The sequence below is a fragment of the Mus musculus genome, chromosome 6 (genome assembly GCF_000001635.26).
Source record: "Mus musculus strain C57BL/6J chromosome 6, GRCm38.p6 C57BL/6J".
Taxonomy (NCBI): Eukaryota; Metazoa; Chordata; class Mammalia; order Rodentia; family Muridae; genus Mus; species Mus musculus.
Genome location: NC_000072.6, coordinates 106,667,677 through 106,689,415, shown reverse-complemented (window position 1 = coordinate 106,689,415; position 21,739 = coordinate 106,667,677). Strand labels below are relative to the sequence as shown.

Genomic DNA, 21,739 nt, shown 5'->3' with positions numbered 1-21,739 from the left:
CCCTCAACAGAGGAATGGATACAAAAAATGTGGTACATTTACACAATGGAGTACTACTCAGCTATTAAAAGGAATGAATTTATGAAATTCCTAGGCAAATGGTTGGACTTGGAGGGCATCATCCTGAGTGAGGTAACCCAATCACAAAAGAACTCAAATGATATGTAGTCACTGATAAGTGGATATTAGCCCAGAAACTTAGAATATCCAAGATATAAGATACAATTTGCGAAACACATGAAACTCAAGAAGAACGAAGACCAAAGTGTGGACACTTTGCCCCTTCTTAGAATTGGGAACAAAACACCCATAAAAGGAGTTACAGAGACAAAGTTTGGAGCTGAGACAAAAGGATGGGCCATCTAGAGACTGCCATATCCAGGGATCCATTCCATAATCAGCCTCCAAATGCTGACACCATTGCATACACTAGCAAGATTTTGCTGAAAGGACCCTGGTATAGCTTTCTCTTGTGAGACTATGCCGGGGCCTAGCAAACACAGAAGTGGATGCTCACAGTCAGCTATTGGATGGATCACAGGGCCCCCAATGGAGGAGCTAGAGAAAGTACCCAAGGAGCTAAAGGGATCTGCAACCCTATAGGTGGAACAACATTATGAACTAACCAGTACCCCGGAGCTCTTGACTCTAGCTGCATATGTATCAAAAGATGGCCTAGTTGGCCATCACTGGAAAGAGAGGCCCATTAGACATGCAAACTTTATATGCCCCAGTACAGGGGAACGCCAGGGCCAAAAAGTGGGAGTGGGTGGGTAGGGGAGTGGTAGGTGAGGGTATGGGGGACTTTTGGGATAGCATTGGAAATGTAAATGAGGAACATACCTAATAAAAAATATTTTTTAAAAAAGAAAGAAACTTAGATAGAGGCCTGTGCCTTCCATCAGGGCAGAGAATCTGTATATCAATCCCTCTGAAGACCCCACAGTCTGAAGGCCTTCCAGGAGATCTGCTGCACCCAGGGCAACAGACCCCACAGTCTGAAGGCATCCCAGGATATTTGCTGCATCCAGGGTTATAGATCACCCAGGAGACCTGTAGAAACCCAGGAAGACAGAAGGCAGGCTCCAAATAGTTAACACCAGGGATAACTAGATGGTTAGATGCATGTGCAAGACCATAAGCAATAGAAGCCACTATACTTTGGCACCATCAGAACCCAGTAATCCCACCACATCAAGCCCTGAATACCCCAACACACCTAAAAAACATGATGGTGACCTAAAATCCTTTCTCATGAAGATAATAGAGTCATTTAAGGATGATATAAACAACCCAGTGAAAGAAAAGCAGGAAAACACAGGTAAACAGGTAGAGAAGCCCTTAAAGAGGAAACAAATATATCCCTTAAAGAAATATAGGAAAACAGAATCAAATAGTGAAGGAATTGGTTAAAGTAGTCCAAGACCTAAAAGTGGAAGTAGAAACAATAAGAAATCACAAATGAAGGCAACCCTGGAAATGGAGAACCAAGGAAAAAGGTCAGGAGCTTCAGATGCAACACAAATGAAGGCAACCCTGGAAATGGAGAACCCAGGAAACAGTTCAGGAGTTACAGATGCAAGAATCAACAATAGAATATAAGAGATAAAAGAGAGAATCTCAGGCATAGAAAATATTGGCATAACAAAGAAAATACAAATCATAAAAAACTCCTAACCCTAAACACTCAAGAAACCCAGAACATAATGGAAAGACCAAACCTAAACATAATAGAAATAGAAGAGAGCAAAAATCCCAGGTAAAGGAAAAGAAAATACCTTCAACAAAAATCATAGAAGAAAACTTTTTCAATCTAAAGAAAGAGATGGCCATAAATATACAAGAAGTGTACAGAACACCCAAAATGAAAATCCTTCCGTCACATAATAATCAAAACAATAAATGTACAGAACAAAGAAAAATATTAAAAGCTGTAAGGGAAAAAGGGCAAGCAACATATAAAGGCAGATTTATTAGAATTACAACAGACTTTGCAACAGAGACCCAAAAAAACAGAGGAGCCTAGACAGAGGCCATGCAGACCCTAAGAGAACACAAATGCTACCCCAGGCAACTATACCCTGCAAAACTCTCAATCATCATAGAATGAGAAACCAAAATATTCCATGACAAAACCCAATTTAATCAAACTGGAAGGAAAACTCCAACGCATGGAGGGTATTTACACCAAAGAAAAAAACAAGAAATTAATCATCTCACAACAAAACCAAAAGGAGAGAATCACATACACATAATGCCACCTACAACAACAAACATAACAGGAACTAACAATCATCTGTCTTTAATAGCTCTCAATATCAATGGACTCGATTCACCAATAAAAAGACATAAGCTAACAGACTGGATACACAAGCAGGATCCAGCATTTTGCTGCATACAAGAAACACATCTCAATGACAAAGACAGACACTACCCCAGAGTAAAAGACTGGAAAAAAGTCTTCCAGGCAAATGGTCCTAAGAAACAAGTAAGAGGTGCCATTCTGCTATCTAATAAAAGAGACATTAAACCCAAAGTTATTAAGAGTTGGGGAAGGATTCTTCATATTCGTTAAAGGAAAAATCAACCAAGAGAAAGTCTCAATTCTGAACATCTATGCCCCAAATGCAAGTGTACCCACATTCATAAAAGAAACTTTACTAAAGATTAAGACACACATTGAACCCCATACAATAATAGTGGGATATTTCAACACCCCACTCTCACTAATAGACAGATAATTGAAACAGAAACTAAACAGAGCCACAGTGAAACTAATAGAAGCTATGAGCCAGATAGACTTCACTTTTCACACTAAAACAAAAGAATGTACCTTCTCAGCAGCTCATGGTTCCTTCTCCAAAATGGACCAAATAATCAGTCCCAAAACAAGCCTCAACAAATACAAAAGGATTGAAATAATTCCATGCATTTTATCAGATCACCATGGATTAAGGTTAGACTTAAAGAACAACAAAACAGAAAACCAACAGAAAACCCATATACCCATGGAAACTGAAAAAAATTCTGCTCAATAATAATGTGGTCAAGGAAAAAATAAAGAAGTTAAAGACTCCTTGGAATTCAATGAAAATGATGACACAGCATATCCAAACTTATGGGAGACAAAAAAAGAGTGCTAAGAGGACAATTAATAGCAGTGAGTGCCCTTGTAAAGAATCCTATACTAGCAACTTAACAGTATGCTTGAAAGCACTAGAACAGAAAGGAAAAAAAAACACACCCAAGAGAAGTAGACAGGGGGTAATAGCCAAACTTAGGGCCAAAATCAACCAAATAGAAACAAAGAGAATGATACAAAGAATCAACCAAAACAAAAGCTGCTTCTTTGAGAAAATCAACAAGAAAGGGAAATCTCTAGCCAACCTAACTAAAGGACACAGAGCTAATATCCAAATTAACAAAATCAGAAATGAAAAGGGAGATATATCATCAGAAACTGAGGAAATTAAAAAAATTTACCATACCCCACTACAAAAGCCTATACTTAACAAAACTGAAAAATCTAGATGAAATGGAGTGTTTTCTAGACAGATACCAGATACCAAAGTTAAATCAGGATCAGATAGATAAACCATCTAAATAGTCCCATATTCTCTAAGGAAATAGAAGTCATTCAAAACCTCCCAACAAAAAACAAAAAACAAACAAACAAAAAACAACAAATCAACAACCAAACAAACAAAACAAAAAAGGCCCAGGGATAGATGACTTTAGTGCAGAATTCTACCAGATCTTTAAAGAAGAGCTAATACTAATACTCATCAAAGTATTCCATAAAATAAAAACAGAAGGGAATTCTATGAAGTCACAATTACTCTGACATCTAAAGCATACAAAGACCCAACAAAGAAAGAGAACTTCATGCCAATTTCAGTTATGAATATTGATGCAAAAATACTCAATACATTTCTAGCAAACCGAATCAAAGAACACATCAAAAATATCATTCACCATGATCAAGCTAGAAGTTCCTCAGAAAATTAGAAACAGATCTACCTGAAGACCCAGCTATCTTACTCTTGGGCATATACCCCCAAAACGCTCCACCATACCACAGAGGCATGTGATCCACTATGTTCATCTGTGATAGCCAGAAGCTGGAAACAACCCAGATGTCCCTCAGCCAAAGAAAGGATACAGAAAATGTGGCTCATTTACATAATGGAATACTACTCTCCTATTAAGACAAGGACATCATAAGTTTTGCAGTCAATTGGATAGAACTAGAAAATATCATCCTATCAATGAGGTAACTCAGATCCAAAAGGACATGATCCAAAAGGACTCACTAATGAGTGGATATTAGCCAAAAAAAGTACAGAATACCTAGGATATGATCCACAGAACTAAAGGTTAACAAGCAGAAGGGCTCAAGTGAGGATGCTTCAATCCCACTTGGGAGGGAGAAGAAAACAATCACGGGAGGCAGAAGGAGAGAGAAACCTGGGTGGTAGAGGGAAGGGGGAAGGGGAACAAGATCAGGTATGGAGGGGTAGACAGGAGAGAAGCTCTGTGGGCCAACACAATGAATGTAATCATGTAAACTCAGGGAGTGAGATGTGGGGGACCCTCTAGAAAGTACCAGAAACCTGGGAAGTCAGAGACTCAGTACTCAGGTGAAATGCCCACCTCTAGAAGAAAGACAGGGCACCAAGTGGAGAGATAGGGTTGCCATCTCACAGTCAAAAAGTCTAACCCAGAATTGTTCCTGTCTAAAACAACTGCAGGGACATAAATGAAAAAGAGACTGAGGAAAAGGAGATCCAGTGACAGGCCCAACTTGGAATCCATATCATAGGTCGACTCCAAGGCCTGACACTATTATTAAGGCTATGATATGCTTGCAGACAAGAGCCTAGCATGGCTGTCCGCTGAGAGGTCCAACAAACAGCTGACTGAGACAGATGCAGATACATCCAACCATTGGACGGAACTCGGGGATCCCTGTGGTTGAATAAGAAAAAGGCTTGAAGAAACTGAGGAGGAGGGTGACCCCATAGGAAGACTAGCAGTCTCAACTAACCTGGACCCCTAAGATCTTTCAGACACTTAGCCACCAACCAGGAAGCATACATGAGCTGGTCCAAGGCCCTTGACATATACAGCAGAGGACTGCTGGTTTGGCCTCAGTTGAAGAAGAAGTGCCTAACCCTCAAGAGTCTTGAGGCCCCAGGGAGAGGAGAGGCCTGGAGGGTGGGGAACATCCTCTTGAAGATAGGGGGAGGAGGAATAGGATGAGCAACCATAGAAGGGTGGACCTGAAGCGGTCAGCATCTAGACTTAAAACAAATAAAAGCAATAATAATAGTAAAGAACCTTGGATAGATGTCTAGAGTATTTGTTGAATAAGCTCACTCACCTTAATTCACTTATTTGTGTGCACAATTTATTTTGCCATACTGAGACCAGAGGTTACTCCTTCAAATCTAATTCTTAGGTCTTAGGATGTCCATATATCCAGAAATTAGCATAAGCTGGACTACAGAAAGATTTCTAGAGGTTAGATAAAACCTAGCATTCCTTGGGAACTTGTGAAACTGATTCCCATCTGCCAAAAGGATTCATTTCTATTACTACTGGCAGAAGGGGCATGTTACTACCTGTGGCACCAATCAGTATATTGGCCTGCAGGCTCCTTCAGAATCACAAATACCTGTTATGTCTTTTAAAATCCATGCTAGTTCTCTGGGCCTCTCCCTGTCCCAAAGCTGTTCATCCTATTTATAACCCTTATGATTTGCCCAGTCCACATCCTCTCTTGTTTTCTATTCTCAAGATTCTCTCTCACTATGCTCTATTCTGTCTCCTGCCTTCTCCACTATTTTCTCCTGCTCTCCCCTTTCCCTAAGCCTGACCATGTCCAGTCTGCTTCCTTCTCTCTGGAATTTTTCAGATGCCTCTGGATATTTTTTTTCTCTTATTCACAAGAAAAAAAAACAAAAACAATAACTTTCTCCTAATATTGGATCAGCCATGCCAGCAGTTTCTATATTCTCAAAGTCTAAATCCAAAAGATATAAATGACATGCCTAACACCCTAAAGGATGACCTCATTTGATCTGATATTTGAATCAGAAAGAGAACTAAATGCCCCAGTTTTAATTTACTCCCACACTTCATTCTATTACTACAGAAGTAAAAATAGTTTCCCTAAATCCTATATGAAGAACAACAGGCCTCTTCTGCTAAATCAAATGTTCTATGTTTCTCTTGGCCTGCTTTGCCCTTCATATTCCCTCCATGATGGATGATGCTTGGTCTAGCCTGTGTGCAGGCAGACATGTCTGAAGGGGCAATACACTCAAGATGGGCCTTCTTGGGAAGATGTTACAGTGAGAATCTGGTGTGAGTATTTGTGGGAAGAAACTGCTATACAAAGCACTGACTGTCAACAAAGTTAATTGTTACCAGTCAGCAAGTCTCAACATGGCAACTACTCTTTGTACCTGATAAAGCCATAGACACCCCAAAAGACTAAGGATGGGCTTGAATGCTGATATAAGAAATAAGGAGTTTTACTAGATGATCTCTAATCTTTTTTCTGGTTGCCTCAAATACTTTGGGAAGCTTCTCTGCATGTTATTTTATTTCGGTAGCAGCCTGAAAACAAGGGTAAAGTCCATTAGAATTGTTCCCCAGGACTCAAAGGGATAAGACTGTGGTCCACCAGCCCAGACGACATAACGACACATTTTGGCTCAGTTGTACTTTCTGAAAGCCAAGTTGTTTAAGAATGGACTTAGTGTAAAGGAAGATGGACTCTTCTCCATTGCTGGAAGTAAGCTGGCATTAGCTATGCCATGTTCTATTGAGATGTCAGGGAAGAAAATTCAGTGCACTGGTCAAGTTAAGGGCATTTTGCAGCCCATCTATCCTCAGGAAGAGTGACATTTTACAAAGCTCTTTATAAACTGTTATTTCCATGGTCATGTTGACATGCCTCTGACAGCAGTGATTTTACAGTAATCCATTAAAAGAAAAAAAAAAGTGACTTTCCTTGCAATTTTGCAAGTTCGCTTAAATAAGCCCTCGTATTGTTTCCATTATTTAAGGAAGATTATAAAATGAAGTCTACAATTTTGAATTTTTCTCCAGGTGAAGAGCTTGGAAGTCAACATTTTCATTAGTCATACAGAATTTGGAACAATTTACTCATTATTAGTCAAGTCTCTTTACATACTTGAACGTTTTGCTTCTGAGCACTTACTTTCTTCCAGCTAAACAAATGCAGTTCCTTCCTTCATTCCGTGCAGAGGTTGGGCCAGACCCCTGGTCATGGTCTGCTCAGATATTCATCTGACCTACACATTTGGAGGCAGCCAAGTCTGCTTTTTCTTACACACTCAGTGTCCTTCACGTAGGGATGACAAACTATTTCTTGCATATGTCTTCTCCACCTTCATCCCTTTAAATCTGAGCTGGCCTCACAGCAGCTAGGTTCATCCTTAGCTTTACAAAGGACACATAGCTTTTACTCACTGCTCCCTTCCACTGAAGCTAAGGGCCCTAGCAGAGGTTCAGCTACCTGAGATGGCCACACGGTAAGAAAGCCCAAGTTTCCCATGGGGAAAGTCTGAGCGATCTCTGGCTGCCCTCTAGCTTTTGCGAAGCCATTCCTGGTGAGAAAGCCTCACATGTGCGACTTATCTTAGGGAGGCTAAGCACTGACTCTGTCCATTTTGGCCAAGTGAAGGCTGTAAAATCATATTTTAGCCCAATTTTCAATGGCAATGGGAAGTTTTCATTTAGTCACAGGCTGGAGAAATCACATAGCCATCAAGAGTATGTACTGCTTTGATAGAGGGCCTGAGTTCAGTTCCATGTCAGGGAGATCAGAGGTTTCTGAAACCTCAGTTCCATAAGATAAAACTCTGTCTTTCAACCAGGGGCACACATGAATGCATGTGTGTGTGTGTTTGTATGTGTGTGTGTTTGTATGTGTGTGTGTGTTCATTTCAAAGACAAGAGAGCTTTTACATGATGGGGCAGTCAACATTTTTAGCCTATTCTTTTATAGGGAAGCTTTCTATAGAAAAAAAAGAGCAGGATTGAGAGTGACATTGGGAAGTTAGTAATGTTAGTTAAACACACACACATACTCATGTGCACACAGATACACTGCATACTCACGTGAGCACACACACTGAGAAAATAAAGCCAAGCTGTCAAAGGCAAATGGTAAAGGGCTAAAGGGCTAAAGGGCTAAAGGGCTGGGTTTTTTTTTTCGGGGGAGGGGGTGGATTTTGTAGAATCCCAACCACAGAGCCTTTAACAATTTCTGATCTAGGTCACAGAAACCTAACATTTATATGAAGTTGTAGCTTTTGTACCTGTTCCCCAGAAGTCTATAGGTTAAAGGCTTGATCTCCATCCTGTAGTGTTACCTGGAGATGGTGGAACCTACAAGGGGTAGACTTTGTGAGGACTTTTGCAGGGGATTGCAGAATGGAATCTGTACTGGCTGGTTTTGTATCAACTTGACACAGCTGGAGTTATCACAGAGAAAGGAGCTTCAGTTGTGGAAATGCCTCCATGAGATCCAGCTGTGGGGCATTTTCTCAATTAGTGATCAAAGGGGGAGGGCCCTTTGTGGGTCGTACAATCTCTGGGCTGGTAATCTGGGTTCTATAAGAAAGCAAGCTGAACAAGTCAGGGGAAGCAAGCCAGTAGGAAACATCGCTCCATGGCCTCTGAATCAGTTCCTGCTTCCTGACCTGCTTGAGTTCCAGTCTTGACTTCCTTTGGTGATGGGAAGTTTAAGCTGAGTAAACTCTTTCCTCCCCAACTTGCTTCTTGGTCATGATGTTTGTGCAGGAATAAAAACTCTGACTAAGACAGAATCCTAGTCTCTCTCTCTCTCTCTCTCTCTCTCTCTCTCTCTCTCTCTCTCTCTCTCTCTCTCTCTCTCTCTGTGTGTGTGTGTGTGTATCTCTTTCTTTGTGTTTCTGTCTGTCTCTGTTTCTCTCACTCTTTCTATCTTCCTCTTTCCCTCTTTCCTTCTCTCCCTCTCTCCCTCTCTCTGCATGCTGGCCACCATGTACTGCATCTCTTTGGCCTGATATATTGCTAGAGGTCCAAAAGCAACAGTTAATTGACCATGGACTGACTTCCTCAAGTGTAAACCAAATTAAGACTTTTTTTTTTCTTTTCCAAGCTGATTGTCTGTTATTTACAAAAGAAAAGAAGGACTGGCTCACCCAGGTGATAGCCTAAGTCCTGAAAAGTTAAGACAGAGCATACATAAAGCTTAGATGAGTCTACTTTAGGGTAGAGATTCCTAAATGGGAAGCATTCAGCAGGGAAGCCCATCAGGAATGAATTAGAAAATGGAGCATCTGCTGCTGCCCAGCAGACTCCCTTCCTGCTAAGAGCAGGATTAGGTGTCCTTGCAAAAAGAAATTACCCACTTTGTATCCTTTTACTTCTGACTCATTATCCAGGGCCTTCACTTGATCCCAGTTCAGGATAATTTTGGAGTCCGATGAATTCCATATGATGTTTCCAGGGGGTTGGCTTGGTGCTATAAAAAAAAAATTAAGATAGACGAAGTCACAGATTATTAAATCTCAATGGATTCCGAGGAATATCCCCTTACTAGAATTCGAGAGTAGAGGCAATTTAATGGGCGATTGCACTAATATGTGTCTTCAAGGTCACTGAAATCTGACGAGATACAGCATTGCAAATGGAAAAAGATTCAGTTGGTCGCCTACCATTTATAGCTAAAAGAAGTAGTCCTTCTCAGTGAGGAGAGAAACATTTATCTTTCTGTCCTCTGGAGCAATGAATTTGGCATGCTATTCTGAAAGGTTCAGTTAAAATGCTAAGGTGCATTTGAATCCATATAATGATACCAATTAGTATGCAAATGATCCCTGGGAGGTGGGGATAGGTAATGAACTTGGAGTATGTTTGATGAATCCCCAAAATATTTCTGAACAACTCTGTCCTTACGTGGCTTTCTGGTCGTGACATTGACTGTTGCACTGGAGGGTCCTGTCCCAGCTGAGTTATACGCCTTGACAGATAAGTGATACAGAGCACTTCCTTTCAAGTTGGTGATTTTTGTGGATGTCTGATTTCCAACTGTTCGTATCTTTTTAGCATTTTCTTCCTTGTCATCATGTCTCCAATATTTTACCTTGAGAAAATAAAAAGAACGACCTTGGAAATTATATCCACTGGGGAGACTTCCAATGTCATCAGGTAATCATATTGTTATGCAAGTTCTCATGATGGAGGTAAATTTCTATGTTAACTCATGGACAGAGCTTTTAGAACAAGGAGATCCACATGATCTGCAAAATTATCCACAGTAAGAAAATCTGCTTTTGTCTTTTTTCCCACTGAGATGGCCAGTGTGGAGACTCATCAATGGCTATTTCTGTCATTTCCTGCACCTTTGTTTTGAGTTCAGGTCATTCTAAACATATGATATTGAAAAAAAATATTTCTAAAGAATTTTTTAAAAAAATTGTGTGTGTATGTGCATGTGTGTGTATATGTGAATATAGGTAACCACAAAGACCAGAAGAAATCATTGATTCCCCTGGAGCTGGAGTTACAGGCAGTTGTTGATTTCCCTAGGAAGGATGCTGGAAACGGAACTCAGATCCTCTGCAAGAGCAATGAACACACTTGACTCCTAAAGCGATCTCCCGATCCCTACGGGCATATCGCATTTAAGCTCTTTTTACCAACTGTATTGCAAATCTTTAGGTAAAGAAAGAGAGAGAAATATAATAATAAACTTAAGCATAAAAATAGGTAAAGGGTGGTCTCACAGTAGATTCTTCAGTGCTTCTATTAACAGTACCGTAGAACTAGACCTCTAGAACAGATACCTGTGTCAGACAATGTGGGTCTTCTCCCATCAGTGAACGTGCCTTAGAGGTCTCACCGAGAGATGTAGATCAAATGCACTGGTCTCTATCTTACCTCATAACCTTGAATCCGTCCTCTGTTCTTTCCAATAGGGGAGGCCCAGAAAACTTCGATATCCGTGGCAGAAAGACTCCTGGCAAAGATACTGGCTGGTGGCTTGGTGGGTTCTACAAATGAATTCAGGAAAATTAACTGCTGGGTCAGCTTCATCACAGCAAGCTTCTTTAAATGGAGTTAGAAGGCAAAAAGAACCCATGGTACTTGTGAGACACACAATCCCTCCCCCAAACAAACAATTTTAAGTTGTAGTGTGGTGGTTAGGAAAGAGATACTTCTGAAGTTTTACAAAGGTCTACACTGCAGTAAATGGAATTAAAGTCACCCAAGGGCAAGTTTAGCAATAAGTTTTCATAGTCAACAACTTGTTTGGGTAGCTCTTTCTTAGTTGAGTTATAGTCTCAGTTGCTGGATTATGAAAACAATCGAGAAAGAAATGAGCATAGTTAACAGAATTGACTACATTTCACGAAAGCTGCCTGGTGGCTTAGTTTTATAAGATAATCTCTAAAACCCTAGACAAGTCATTTACAGTTTCAGGGACTCAGTATTCCCAAGTGCAAACAGTAGACTGAACCAATAGTTTTTCACATTCTAGTTGCTTTTGCCAGATTTTTATGCAAGTTGTACACCATTTGTATATAAAATTTTCTTTTACTATTCTACCTTACTGAAAAATCCTAGTTTAGCCATGACTTAAATAATAACATTCACAAAATTTTACCTTGGGTAGCTATGTGCTTTTTAAAATGTAATTCAAATCAGTACATGACTATTTGATACTTTTAAAACTACATCTGTTCCATGGACCCATTACTGATAAACAAAAGCATCATTTTTATTCTCTTAAGCCCCAGCACATGCTAAAATAAGACTCCTCTTAAAGCTAACACATTTATCTGTTATAATTTAGTGTCATTTTGTATACTCCTCTACATTGCATACTCCAGGAAATATTGGACATGGAGATCTCTATTTACACATAACAATAAGATTCTGATTGTGTGTTAATTCAGAATTTTTAAAATGTCACCACCTGATACACAGGGGAAAAACATCAGCTATCCTTAGGAAACACTGTCTTTCATGAGAACATATACCAAAGCTTCAAAACTTTAAATATGTTGGCATCAACATTATCATAGGGGAAAATGCAGATATTAAGTCTCAAGGCCTGAGACATAAACACCTATTCCATGCAGCAGGCTTAGGGGATCACAGAAAATCTTTGCTGTTCAAGGAAGGGCCAGAAGAATGAGTAGGGATTTATAACATGAGTAAAACAGAGAATAGGAAATGCAGAAGCACCTGCAAGGAGACAGATTTGGTTCGGATCGTACCCAGACTTTTGCATGTGGTTATAGTATGTAGTATGTAGTATGTAGTATGTAGTATGTAGTATGTAGTATGTAGTATGTAGTATGTAGTATGTAGGGGAGAGCTGTGAGAGTCAGCCTCTATGGGAATCATTTCTCTACAAGAAAAAGAGCATGTAGTTTCCTTGATGACTCCAAACTAATGTCTCAACTTTTATATGCTGTCCTGTGATTTAATTCTGAATATCATCATTACAACAAGGGTAAGCTCTGAGCATACTTGGGACTATGTGAGAGGCATTCTGAATGCAGGACCCTCCTGGAAGAATTAAGTATGAGGATCCTGGAACATTATGGCAGTGTGAATGGAAATCAAGCTGCTTCATGATTTCCTCTCCTATGAAGTGATAGTCATAGCAAAATGGCTTAAAACACAAGCGATGGGAGAGAGTGAAACATTCCATTTTGATATTCATCTAAAGGGAAAAATATGATTCTTTTAAAATAATGATAGCACACAGGTACAGGGTATTTATGTATCAATAGATTGATAATAGACACATAGAAAAATATATCTGAAGATAACACAGGGCATTTGCAACCTTGGTTGTTCCTTAACAATGTAATGATTTGGTGGAGAGCCATGTGTTTTCACATATGATTGAGTTGTTAATGAGTTTTCTTGTTTTGGAAACAGATTAAAATATGTACCCCAGGCTGGTCTCAAACTAGCTAATGTGCTTCAAACGCCCATATTCTGGGATTACTGGAGTGTACACACATGGTCAGAGAGTGTGTGTGTGTGTGTGTGTGTGTGTGTGTGTGTGTGTGTGTGTGTGTGAGAGAGAGAGAGAGAGAGACAGACAGACAGACAGACAGACAGACACAGAGACAGAGACACAGAGACAAAGAGAGACAGCAAGAGACACACAAAGAGAGACAGAGAGAGGGAGAGAAGGAGAGAGACACAGAGAGGCAGACACACACACACACACACACACACACACACACACAGCATATGGTAGATAGCGAGCCAATGATTTATAGTATACTTGTCTGCAATGAAGCTATCCTTTTGATTTATATGTCTGTTATAAGTTGATGGTATATCCTGAAAGGAACACCATTTAGAATTGAAGAAATATCGAGGTAGCATGAACCATACCTTCTTCAGCAGAATACACCAGCGTGGTGGGACTGAAAGGGCCTTCCCCTTTGTTATTGAAGACACCCACTTTAACCTCAAAGGGAGAGAATGGACGCACACTCTCATTCCTGAACACGTATCTGGAGGCATCAGCTGAAGCCAGCACGGTCAGCATCCAGATCATTTTGCCATGTGGCCGGAAGGCAACCACGTAACCAAAGCCTCTGCCATTCTGTAATTCCTCAGGGACTGTCTGGGGGGAGGAAGGGAGGTTGTACTCAGAAAGCACAATAGTTTGATTCAAATATTAAAGGGGACTCCCCAGTTCTTGCTTCGGGTGATTCAACTGCTAAAGACTATGCCTCACCAATTGAAATTGGGTTTTACTTGCCGGCACATTTTAAACTTAGGGCTATCCTTTACCAGCCTCAGGTATTCATGTGATACCAGAGCCTTGAAAATGAAATGAAGGTCAGCTCTGGAGAGTTGGGTTCTGGTAACCTGGACTCAACTCAACCAATAATGTTCAAGTAACCACACAGTTGATTAAAACAAAAACAAAAACGAAAACAAAAACAAAACAAAGTTAAAAAAAAAAGAAAGAAAGAAAAAGAAAAGAAAAGAGAAGCCCTTCCATCACACACCATCCAGTAATCATTTTCCTTGGGTGTCAAATAGATGAACGAATTCACAAAAGAGGGCCATCTCTGTTCAGGCAAGATCCTGCCCCTACGAGGCTCTGAGCTCGGCTAGGAGGCAGGGGTAGTGGGGGATTTCTTTTCTTGCTCTGCTGGGGCTCTGGGTGAATGAAAGGCTTTTTATTTCAGGGGACATTGTCTAAAATCTTTGGAACACATTTCAAGCCTTTTCTGAAGCTTCCACCTCCTCTCTCAAAATCAATTTTTAATAAATTGGTCACTAACCTTCCTCCAGGTTGTTTAAAGAAATACCTCACAGCCCAGAAGCAAAGCCAACTGCCAGGAAATTGTTCTGGGACGCTCAGTCTATAGCTAGCAGATGTTTTAAATCAATTGACCATGCAGCAATTCAGAAAGAAAAGAAAGACTGGTCTTCTCAGAACCAGACTTCCTTATTGTTTTGTTTTTTTTTTAAAAACCTGTGTTATCTTCTCTTTCATGATTTTTTTCCCCCTGTGAGCAGTCAAACTAAAACTTGCTTCAACAATGGGTGGCCAAGCACTTTTACTTCCTGACAGCCATTAATAGATTTCTTGGAAACAGAGGGGAACAGTTCCTGGCTCCTTGTCATATGGAGGGAAATAGCAAAACAGCCCAGATAAATTCATGTCCCTTTGGTTCTGTGATGGATTTACCTCCCAGGTTATAACCAGTTCAGATTTGCTGCCTCCACCACCACTGACGTTAGCCGGGGTGACTTCAGGGACTGCAGGAGACAAAACAGAAATCAAATTATTTCAGGTGTTAATGGCAAATGGTAGCCAGGAAGGTTACCTAGATGGGATGCCTCACGGTTGTTGAGTACTTGGGCACATGTCCCTTTGTTTTTGGATATCAGAAATGACATCCTCAAGGGGAGCACTGTACTGGCTTACAGAAGCAAGATCTCCCAAGGAAAGTGCTCTTAATTACCCGTTTCTGGTTCAATGGGGTCTACACACTGACCAACCAATTGTTTAGCTCCGTCCCTAAAGACCTAGGAGTTCATAGACGAAGAAAGGACTGAAGAATCTGTTCTCTTGCTTGGTTAGACATTTATTAGTCATGTGGTGGCAACACAAGGAAAAGACAGGACAAACTGTGCCCACTTGGAGCTTACAATCTAGTGGGAGAATGAGAGCACATGCAGAAGATCACAGAGAAACTTGGACAACACCCAATGATGTCGCAGACAGAATGGAGAAGAGCAGTGGTGTTCTGGAGTAGCAGGTTGCTCAGAGAAGTGCTGGGCTAATGGCTTCTCAGAAGAAGGTGAGCTTTGAGCTGGGTGTTGAAGGAAGTGGTGGATTTAGGTTGACCCCTGGCTCACTGTGCTTAACCTCTCTGATCCCCAGTGTTCTCTGTAAAAGAGGGGAAATCAGACTCACTTCCTTCTCAGGATTACAGGGCACACTTGAGTTATAGATTTGGAGATGTGGGAAGAGAGCCTAGGATTACTTATGCCATCATCTAAATAAAGGGCTCCAGGCAGATTCTTGAAATATCTAGCTGAGGATTGCACCTGGCCAGTCAGTATATTCCCCTGATTAAAGGCAGCAGCAATACATGGATTTTTTTATTTCATCAATTCTAAGAATAAGGTGAAATTGCTGGTCTGCTTAGGATCTTGCTATGCCTTTAGAAATCATTGTTATTTTCATGGCTGGGAGCTCTACAGAGGCCATATAACAGGATCTTCCAGTTGACAAGAGCGTAATCTGCCTGAGTTGACTGTACAACATTTCATTATGTGTTTATCAAACAGGCTACTCTCATTCATTACTTGGGACAATGGTTTATGTCCTAAGAAAATGCTAGTAAAGACTTCTGAGGAAATGTTCTCTGACCATCTGTGATTTCTGTTTGTTTTTGATTGTTTTTGGTTTTTTTTTTCTGACACATGAGAAGAGAGAGTTGACTTTGGAAGTATTATGCTGTTTTGTGCTCTACCACTAGACTCAAATAAAGAGGATTAAGAAGTTGATTACATCTCAGAACCAGAAAGGTTGAGCTTCTCCTGGCCTGGTTTGTGTTCATTATGATCCTTTAAGGGGAAAGCTGTGTAGATATAGAGCTAATTGAAACTAATTATCAGGAAGAAGTCAAGGATCCTCTTTAAGACAGCGCTTCTCAACCTTCCAAATGCTGTGACCATTTAATATGTTGTGGTGCTCCCCAACCATAAAAACGTTTTTTGTTGCTACTTTATAACTGTAATTTTGTTACTGTTGTGACTCATAATGTAAATATCTGTCTTTTCCAATGGCCTTTGGTGACCACTGTGAAAGTGTCATTGCACCTCCAGGATGAGAACCACTGCCTTAAGGAATGGGAGCAACCAGAACAGACAATGCATATCTTGAGTGGTACTCACGAGCCTCTTCTGTCCTCCGTTTCTCTGAGGGCCGGCTGGGTTCCCCAATGCCAATCACATTAGCTGCAACAGTGCGGAATTCATATTCAACCCAAGGATTCAAACCCACCACAGTTGCTGTGAATGTCTTCCCGTCGACGAGATCTGGAACTAAAAGATATCAAAAGGTGGGTGAGAGGGTTTAAGAGAATTCGCTTGGGCCCCTGAAATGTAGAGATGATTACAGGAGTATTTACCACCACTATTATCAGCACCACTACCACTTCCAGGGAGCGTATTGTAATTATCCTACTGGGATAGTGATGAAGACCTAGGGACATGTTTTTATATCAAATGCACAAATTCTTGTTTGTGCTTTCTTTTCCCTTTTGTGCTTTTGTGTTAGTTTCTTTTTGTTAAACACTTCAGAGCAAAAGCTTAAGAGGGATAAGGATTTATTTCTGCTCATGCTTTTCAAGGTGTTGGTCAAAGGTTGGCTGCAGAATACCATGGTGGTGAGAACATGGTATCTCAGAGCTAGACACATGGTGTCTGGGAAACAGAGAGAAACAGGAAGGGGCCAATGACAGGATATTTGTCAAAGGAGTACGCCAATGACCTCCAGCTAGACCCTCTTCCTAAGCTTTCATCGGCTCCCAAAATAGTGCCTATGGCTTAGAACAAAACTTTCATCGCATGACTTTGTTGGGGACATTTCATGTTCAAATTATAACACTGTTGTTCCTATCTGTGGATCAGTACTTCTAATATTTTATCTTTCTTTGCTCATTCATATTAATGCTATAATTGTTTTGGTAAAATTTTATTATCATTCCTCATAGGTCTTAATCCTTTTACCAACCCCAACACCTGCCAATATTTCTTTTTTTTTTTTTTCTGAGATGACATTTCAGGTAGAAACAAACATAAGTTCCTGCAAGCAAGATACACAGTCCTTTAGAACCAAAGGATTGCTGTGTGGCCTTGATGTCTTGAAGCAGAAATAAATGCTAGGCACAATTTGATGCAACATATAAAAATTATGTTGTCAGTCCAATTTTTATAAGATTTGTGTTAAGTTTTTAAGGACCTCATATATATTTTGATCCCCCCCACCTCCAATTTCTTTAGCTTATCACATCTTAGAAGTGGTTTCCTGTCTGTAAGCTTTGGCTTTCTGTCAAAGAGGATTCAGAGAGGTGCGTTAGGAAGAAAGATAAGTAAACTGGATCATTATGTTTACTATGCTAAGCAACAGAACTCTGTAGAACTTCATTTTCCGTGTCTGTTAAAGAGGAATGATTACAAAATTTTAGAGTGAATATAATCATTTTACTTTACTGTTAGAATAGCTGTAAAGATTATATATAGACCCAGTATTATATAGTAAATACAGAGGAACATGTAAACTGATAATTATCTAGTAAAACACCTTTGATCCTTGAACACTTTGTGTCTTATGGTATCAGCAACTGGTGTCTGATTTGAGTGAACCTGTGTAACAAAGAGTGTATGAGAATTCCTTCACTATAATAACAGTGTGCCACTACTTATAGTAAGAATAGTGTTATAATTTGAACTTGGAATCTCCCTCAAAGGGTCACATGATAAAAGCTAGGTCCTAGACTACCCATGGTTGTTTGGGAAGTGACAAAAATCTTAGGAGGTGACATGGCACTGGGGTACTCCTTTGAAAAGTATCCTATCTTTGGCTCCTTCCTGACACTCATGTTTCCCAGATATCACAAAGTTTCCCATTCTGAGACATTATGTTCTCACCACCATGGTCTTCTGGCTGACTTCAGGCCCCAAGCACTGAAGCCAGCCAATCATTCACCAAAATCAGTAAAACCATGAACCAAAATCAATCTTTATCTGTCTTTAACTGTTTCTCCCAAGAACCCAGCTTCTAACCAAGAAGCTAAAAAGGAAAAAAGAAAGCACAGAGAAGAGTTTGTGAAAATGATTAAAACATTTTCCTGCCTTGTCATCTCCAAATTAATAGAAGTACAGGTGGAGGCAGCAAGACAAAATGCTCCACACAGTCCTCAGATATTCTATTTTTTTATGTTCATTCATTGAAAATTTATTCACTCTTACTTATTCCGTTCACAATTTTTTTATTTAGGTTTTATTGCCTTATGATGAGAAAGGATACATAATTTCAATTTATCTGAATTTGTTAACATTTAAAAACATACTTTGAGTAAGTAGACTTACATCACTTTCTTCTTTCCCTTTTGTACCCCAGCTCCTCCCAGAGACCACCTATAAAACCTGCCATACCTTTTTTTAATCATACTCATTAAAATTTATAAAATATTATAATAAAAATGAGTATTATAAAAGTTGTTTGATATAAAACAATCAATTGAACAGTCTTCTGTAGATGCTTGTCTACAGCATTACTGAAAATACATGTTTTTCTCAATATAAATTAACTCCAAATATATTAACTGTATGATATTTTAAAATAATATATCACTATTAGTTTTTTTCACTATTAGTTTTTTAAATGAACATAAATAGATAAAGTCTTTGTTTTTTTGTTTCTTTGTTTTGTTTTTAGTAGCGATTAAAATCTTGGCTCTTACTGTGGTACAAACCCAAAATAAGAACAATTTTTGGACATTGGAGTTCATTGTAATAGGGCTGTACTTCCATGTCCCTCACATCACCAAAGGATTTTTACCTCCGTAGAAGCTAAGCTAAGAGTTGACAGTTCTGCTACACCAAGGAATGGACTGTAGGCACGATTTTTTGACACAGATTTCCTGCTATGGTCAAAGTTATTTGACTTGAGTGACTGTCTTCATTCTCAGCCCACAGGGAACAGGTTACATTAATTTAAGAAATTGTGTGTGTTGAGATGGTCTATCCATGAAGTCTTTCATCAACTTTTTCAATGAAGAATGGTTCTGCTTGGAGGGTGGCACAGACATTAGGTGAGGGTAAGATTCTGGTTCCTTGGTTGTAATGATTTTGAAAAGCATTCATCTAAGAATAAGAGTAACTTATAAAGTCCTCTTATTCAAAATTGATTCAATAATTATAAATATCAAACAAAGCATTCCGTCTCACTCTTTGCTGTTCTCTTACAAGCCACCTCCCAAATTAAAGGCCTATGTTTCTTTTGGCTGTGTAAATAATTTTGAAATAGGAAAGGTGTTCTGAAAACCATAGTATAGTGTGAAAACATCAAATAAACAGTACTACTAATAGAGAGACTGAGACAGGAGAAGCATGATTTCAAGACCGTTTTGTGGCATACAGCAAGACCTAGTCACGTACAAACAAGCAGAAAGTGTATATGGATTGTACAATATTGGATCTATTTCTCCAATTACCAAATTAGAGAGATCACTGGATGACAGCCAACAAATTTCTAAGTTCTTATATTTTTAATTTTAATTGATTATAACATGTTAGTAACATTAGTTTTCATATTAAGAGATATTAAGGAAAAGTGATTGTTGCTTCCCATTGTTTTTATTGTTAGAGGTGGAATTATATTTGTGTGGGTTTGTTGAAAGATTACTTCCTTGCTTCTTCTAGGGTGTAGATTTACTCCTTGTGTTGGTGTTTTCCATCTATTATTTTTTGTAGATCTGGATTTGTGGAAAGATATTGTATAAATTTGGTTTTGTCATGGAATATCTTGTTTTGGCTGCGTATGGTAATTTAGAGTTTTGCTGGGTATAGTAGTTTGGGCTGCCATTTGTGTTCTCTTAGCGTCTGTATGACATCTGCCCAGGATCTTTTAGCTTTCATAGTCTCTGGTGAGAAGTCTGGTGTAACTCTGGTGTAAGTCTGGTGTAAAGGTCTGCCTTTATATGTTACTTGACTCTTCCCCATACTGCTTTTAAAATTCTTTCTTTGTTTAGTGCATTTGGAGTTTTTATTATTATGTGATGGAAGGAATTTCTTTTCTGGTCCAGGTCTATTTGGAGTTCTGTAGGCTTCTTGTATGTTCATGGTCATCTCTTTCTTTAGGTTAGGGAGGTTTTCTTCTATAATTTTGTTGAAGGTATTTACTGGCCCTTTAAGTTGGGAATCTTTGCTCTCTTCTATACCTATTATTCTTAGGCTTGGTCTTCTCATTGTGCCCTGGATTTCCTGGATGTTTTGGATTAGGAGCTTTTTTCTTTGACTGTTGTGTCAATGTTTTCTATGGTATCTTCTGCACCCGAGATTCTCTCTTCTATCTCTTGTATTCTGTTGGTGATGCTTGCATCTATGATTCATGATATCTTTCCTAGGATTTCTAACTCCAGAGTTGTCTCCCTTTGTGATTTCTTTATTGGTTCTAGTTCCATTTTTAGATCCTGGGTGGTTTTTTCTTTCCTTTGCCTGTTTGATAGTGTTCTCCTGTATTTCTTTAAGGGAGTTATTTATGTGTCCTTAAAGTCCTCTATCATCACCATGAGAAATGATTTTAGATCTGAATCTTGCTTTTCTGGTATATTCGGGGTATCCAGTACTTGCTATGGTGGGAGAATTGGGTTCTGATGATGCCAAGTAACCTTGGTTTCTGTTTCTTATGTTCTTACTCTTGGCTCCTGCCATCTGACTATTTCCAGTGCTACGTACCCTGACTATGTCTGACTAGAGCCTGTCCTTCCTTATGATCCTGGTTGTGTAAGAACTCAGAAACAAGCTGCCCCTGTGCTTCTGTGATTTTGGGATCCTGTGATCCTGGTTGTTTCTGAGCTCCTGGGAGTCAAGCTGCCTCTGGGACCCCGAGATCCTGGTGTGACCAAGGTCATGGGATCCCGTGATCATATGATCTTGGGTGTGTTAGAGCACCTGGGAGTAGAGCTGCCTCTGGGTGTTGTCGGACTGGCTGTAGAGTTTGCGCCCAAGTCTGCTCAGGCCACTGGCCCAGACAGACCAGAAGGAATCCAAGCCCTATTCTATTCTATTCTATTCTATTCTATTCTATTCTATTCTATTCTATTCTATTCTATTCTATTCTATTCTATTCTATTCTATTCTATTCTATTCTATTCTATTCTATACAGCTGTCCATGGACCTTGCAGAGACTGTGATTTGTAGGCTTGCATTTTCTACTACTTTCCAATGTGGATCTCTGTAGAATGAAGGTGATTTTGGGTAAAACATAGATTGATCCATTGCATTTTTATAAATAGTTTGAAGCTTTTTAAGGAAATAAAAGTACCAAGCATAGTACAGCTATCATTCAATAGATGCTGATGCTCAGGTCCAGTGACATTAGTGTAAGTTAGTGTGGAGGAAAACATTAAAGACATCATATTAGAG

General features: G+C 39.6%; 1 protein-coding gene across 10 annotated transcripts in view; it reads right to left on the bottom strand.

Annotated features, from left to right (window-relative positions):
- Cntn4 (contactin 4) overlaps positions 1–21,739 on the bottom strand; it is a 1,022,510-nt gene that overhangs the window by 10,726 nt on the left and 990,045 nt on the right. For 6 of the 10 annotated variants that reach the window (XM_006506196.3, XM_006506193.3, NM_001364566.1 and 3 more), the window contains 6 exons: positions 16,480–16,629; positions 14,762–14,832; positions 13,447–13,681; positions 10,963–11,075; positions 9,979–10,165; positions 9,432–9,544 (listed from right to left, as the gene is read on the bottom strand). In XM_006506196.3, the coding sequence (XP_006506259.1) occupies positions 9,432–9,544; positions 9,979–10,165; positions 10,963–11,075; positions 13,447–13,681; positions 14,762–14,832; positions 16,480–16,629 (869 nt within the window). Of the gene's footprint in view, positions 1–9,431; positions 9,545–9,978; positions 10,166–10,962; positions 11,076–13,446; positions 13,682–14,761; positions 14,833–15,145; positions 15,467–16,479; positions 16,630–21,739 lie in introns of those variants that run through there. The other 4 variants (XM_006506197.3, XM_006506198.3, NM_173004.3 and 1 more) reach the window with 2 other exon arrangements.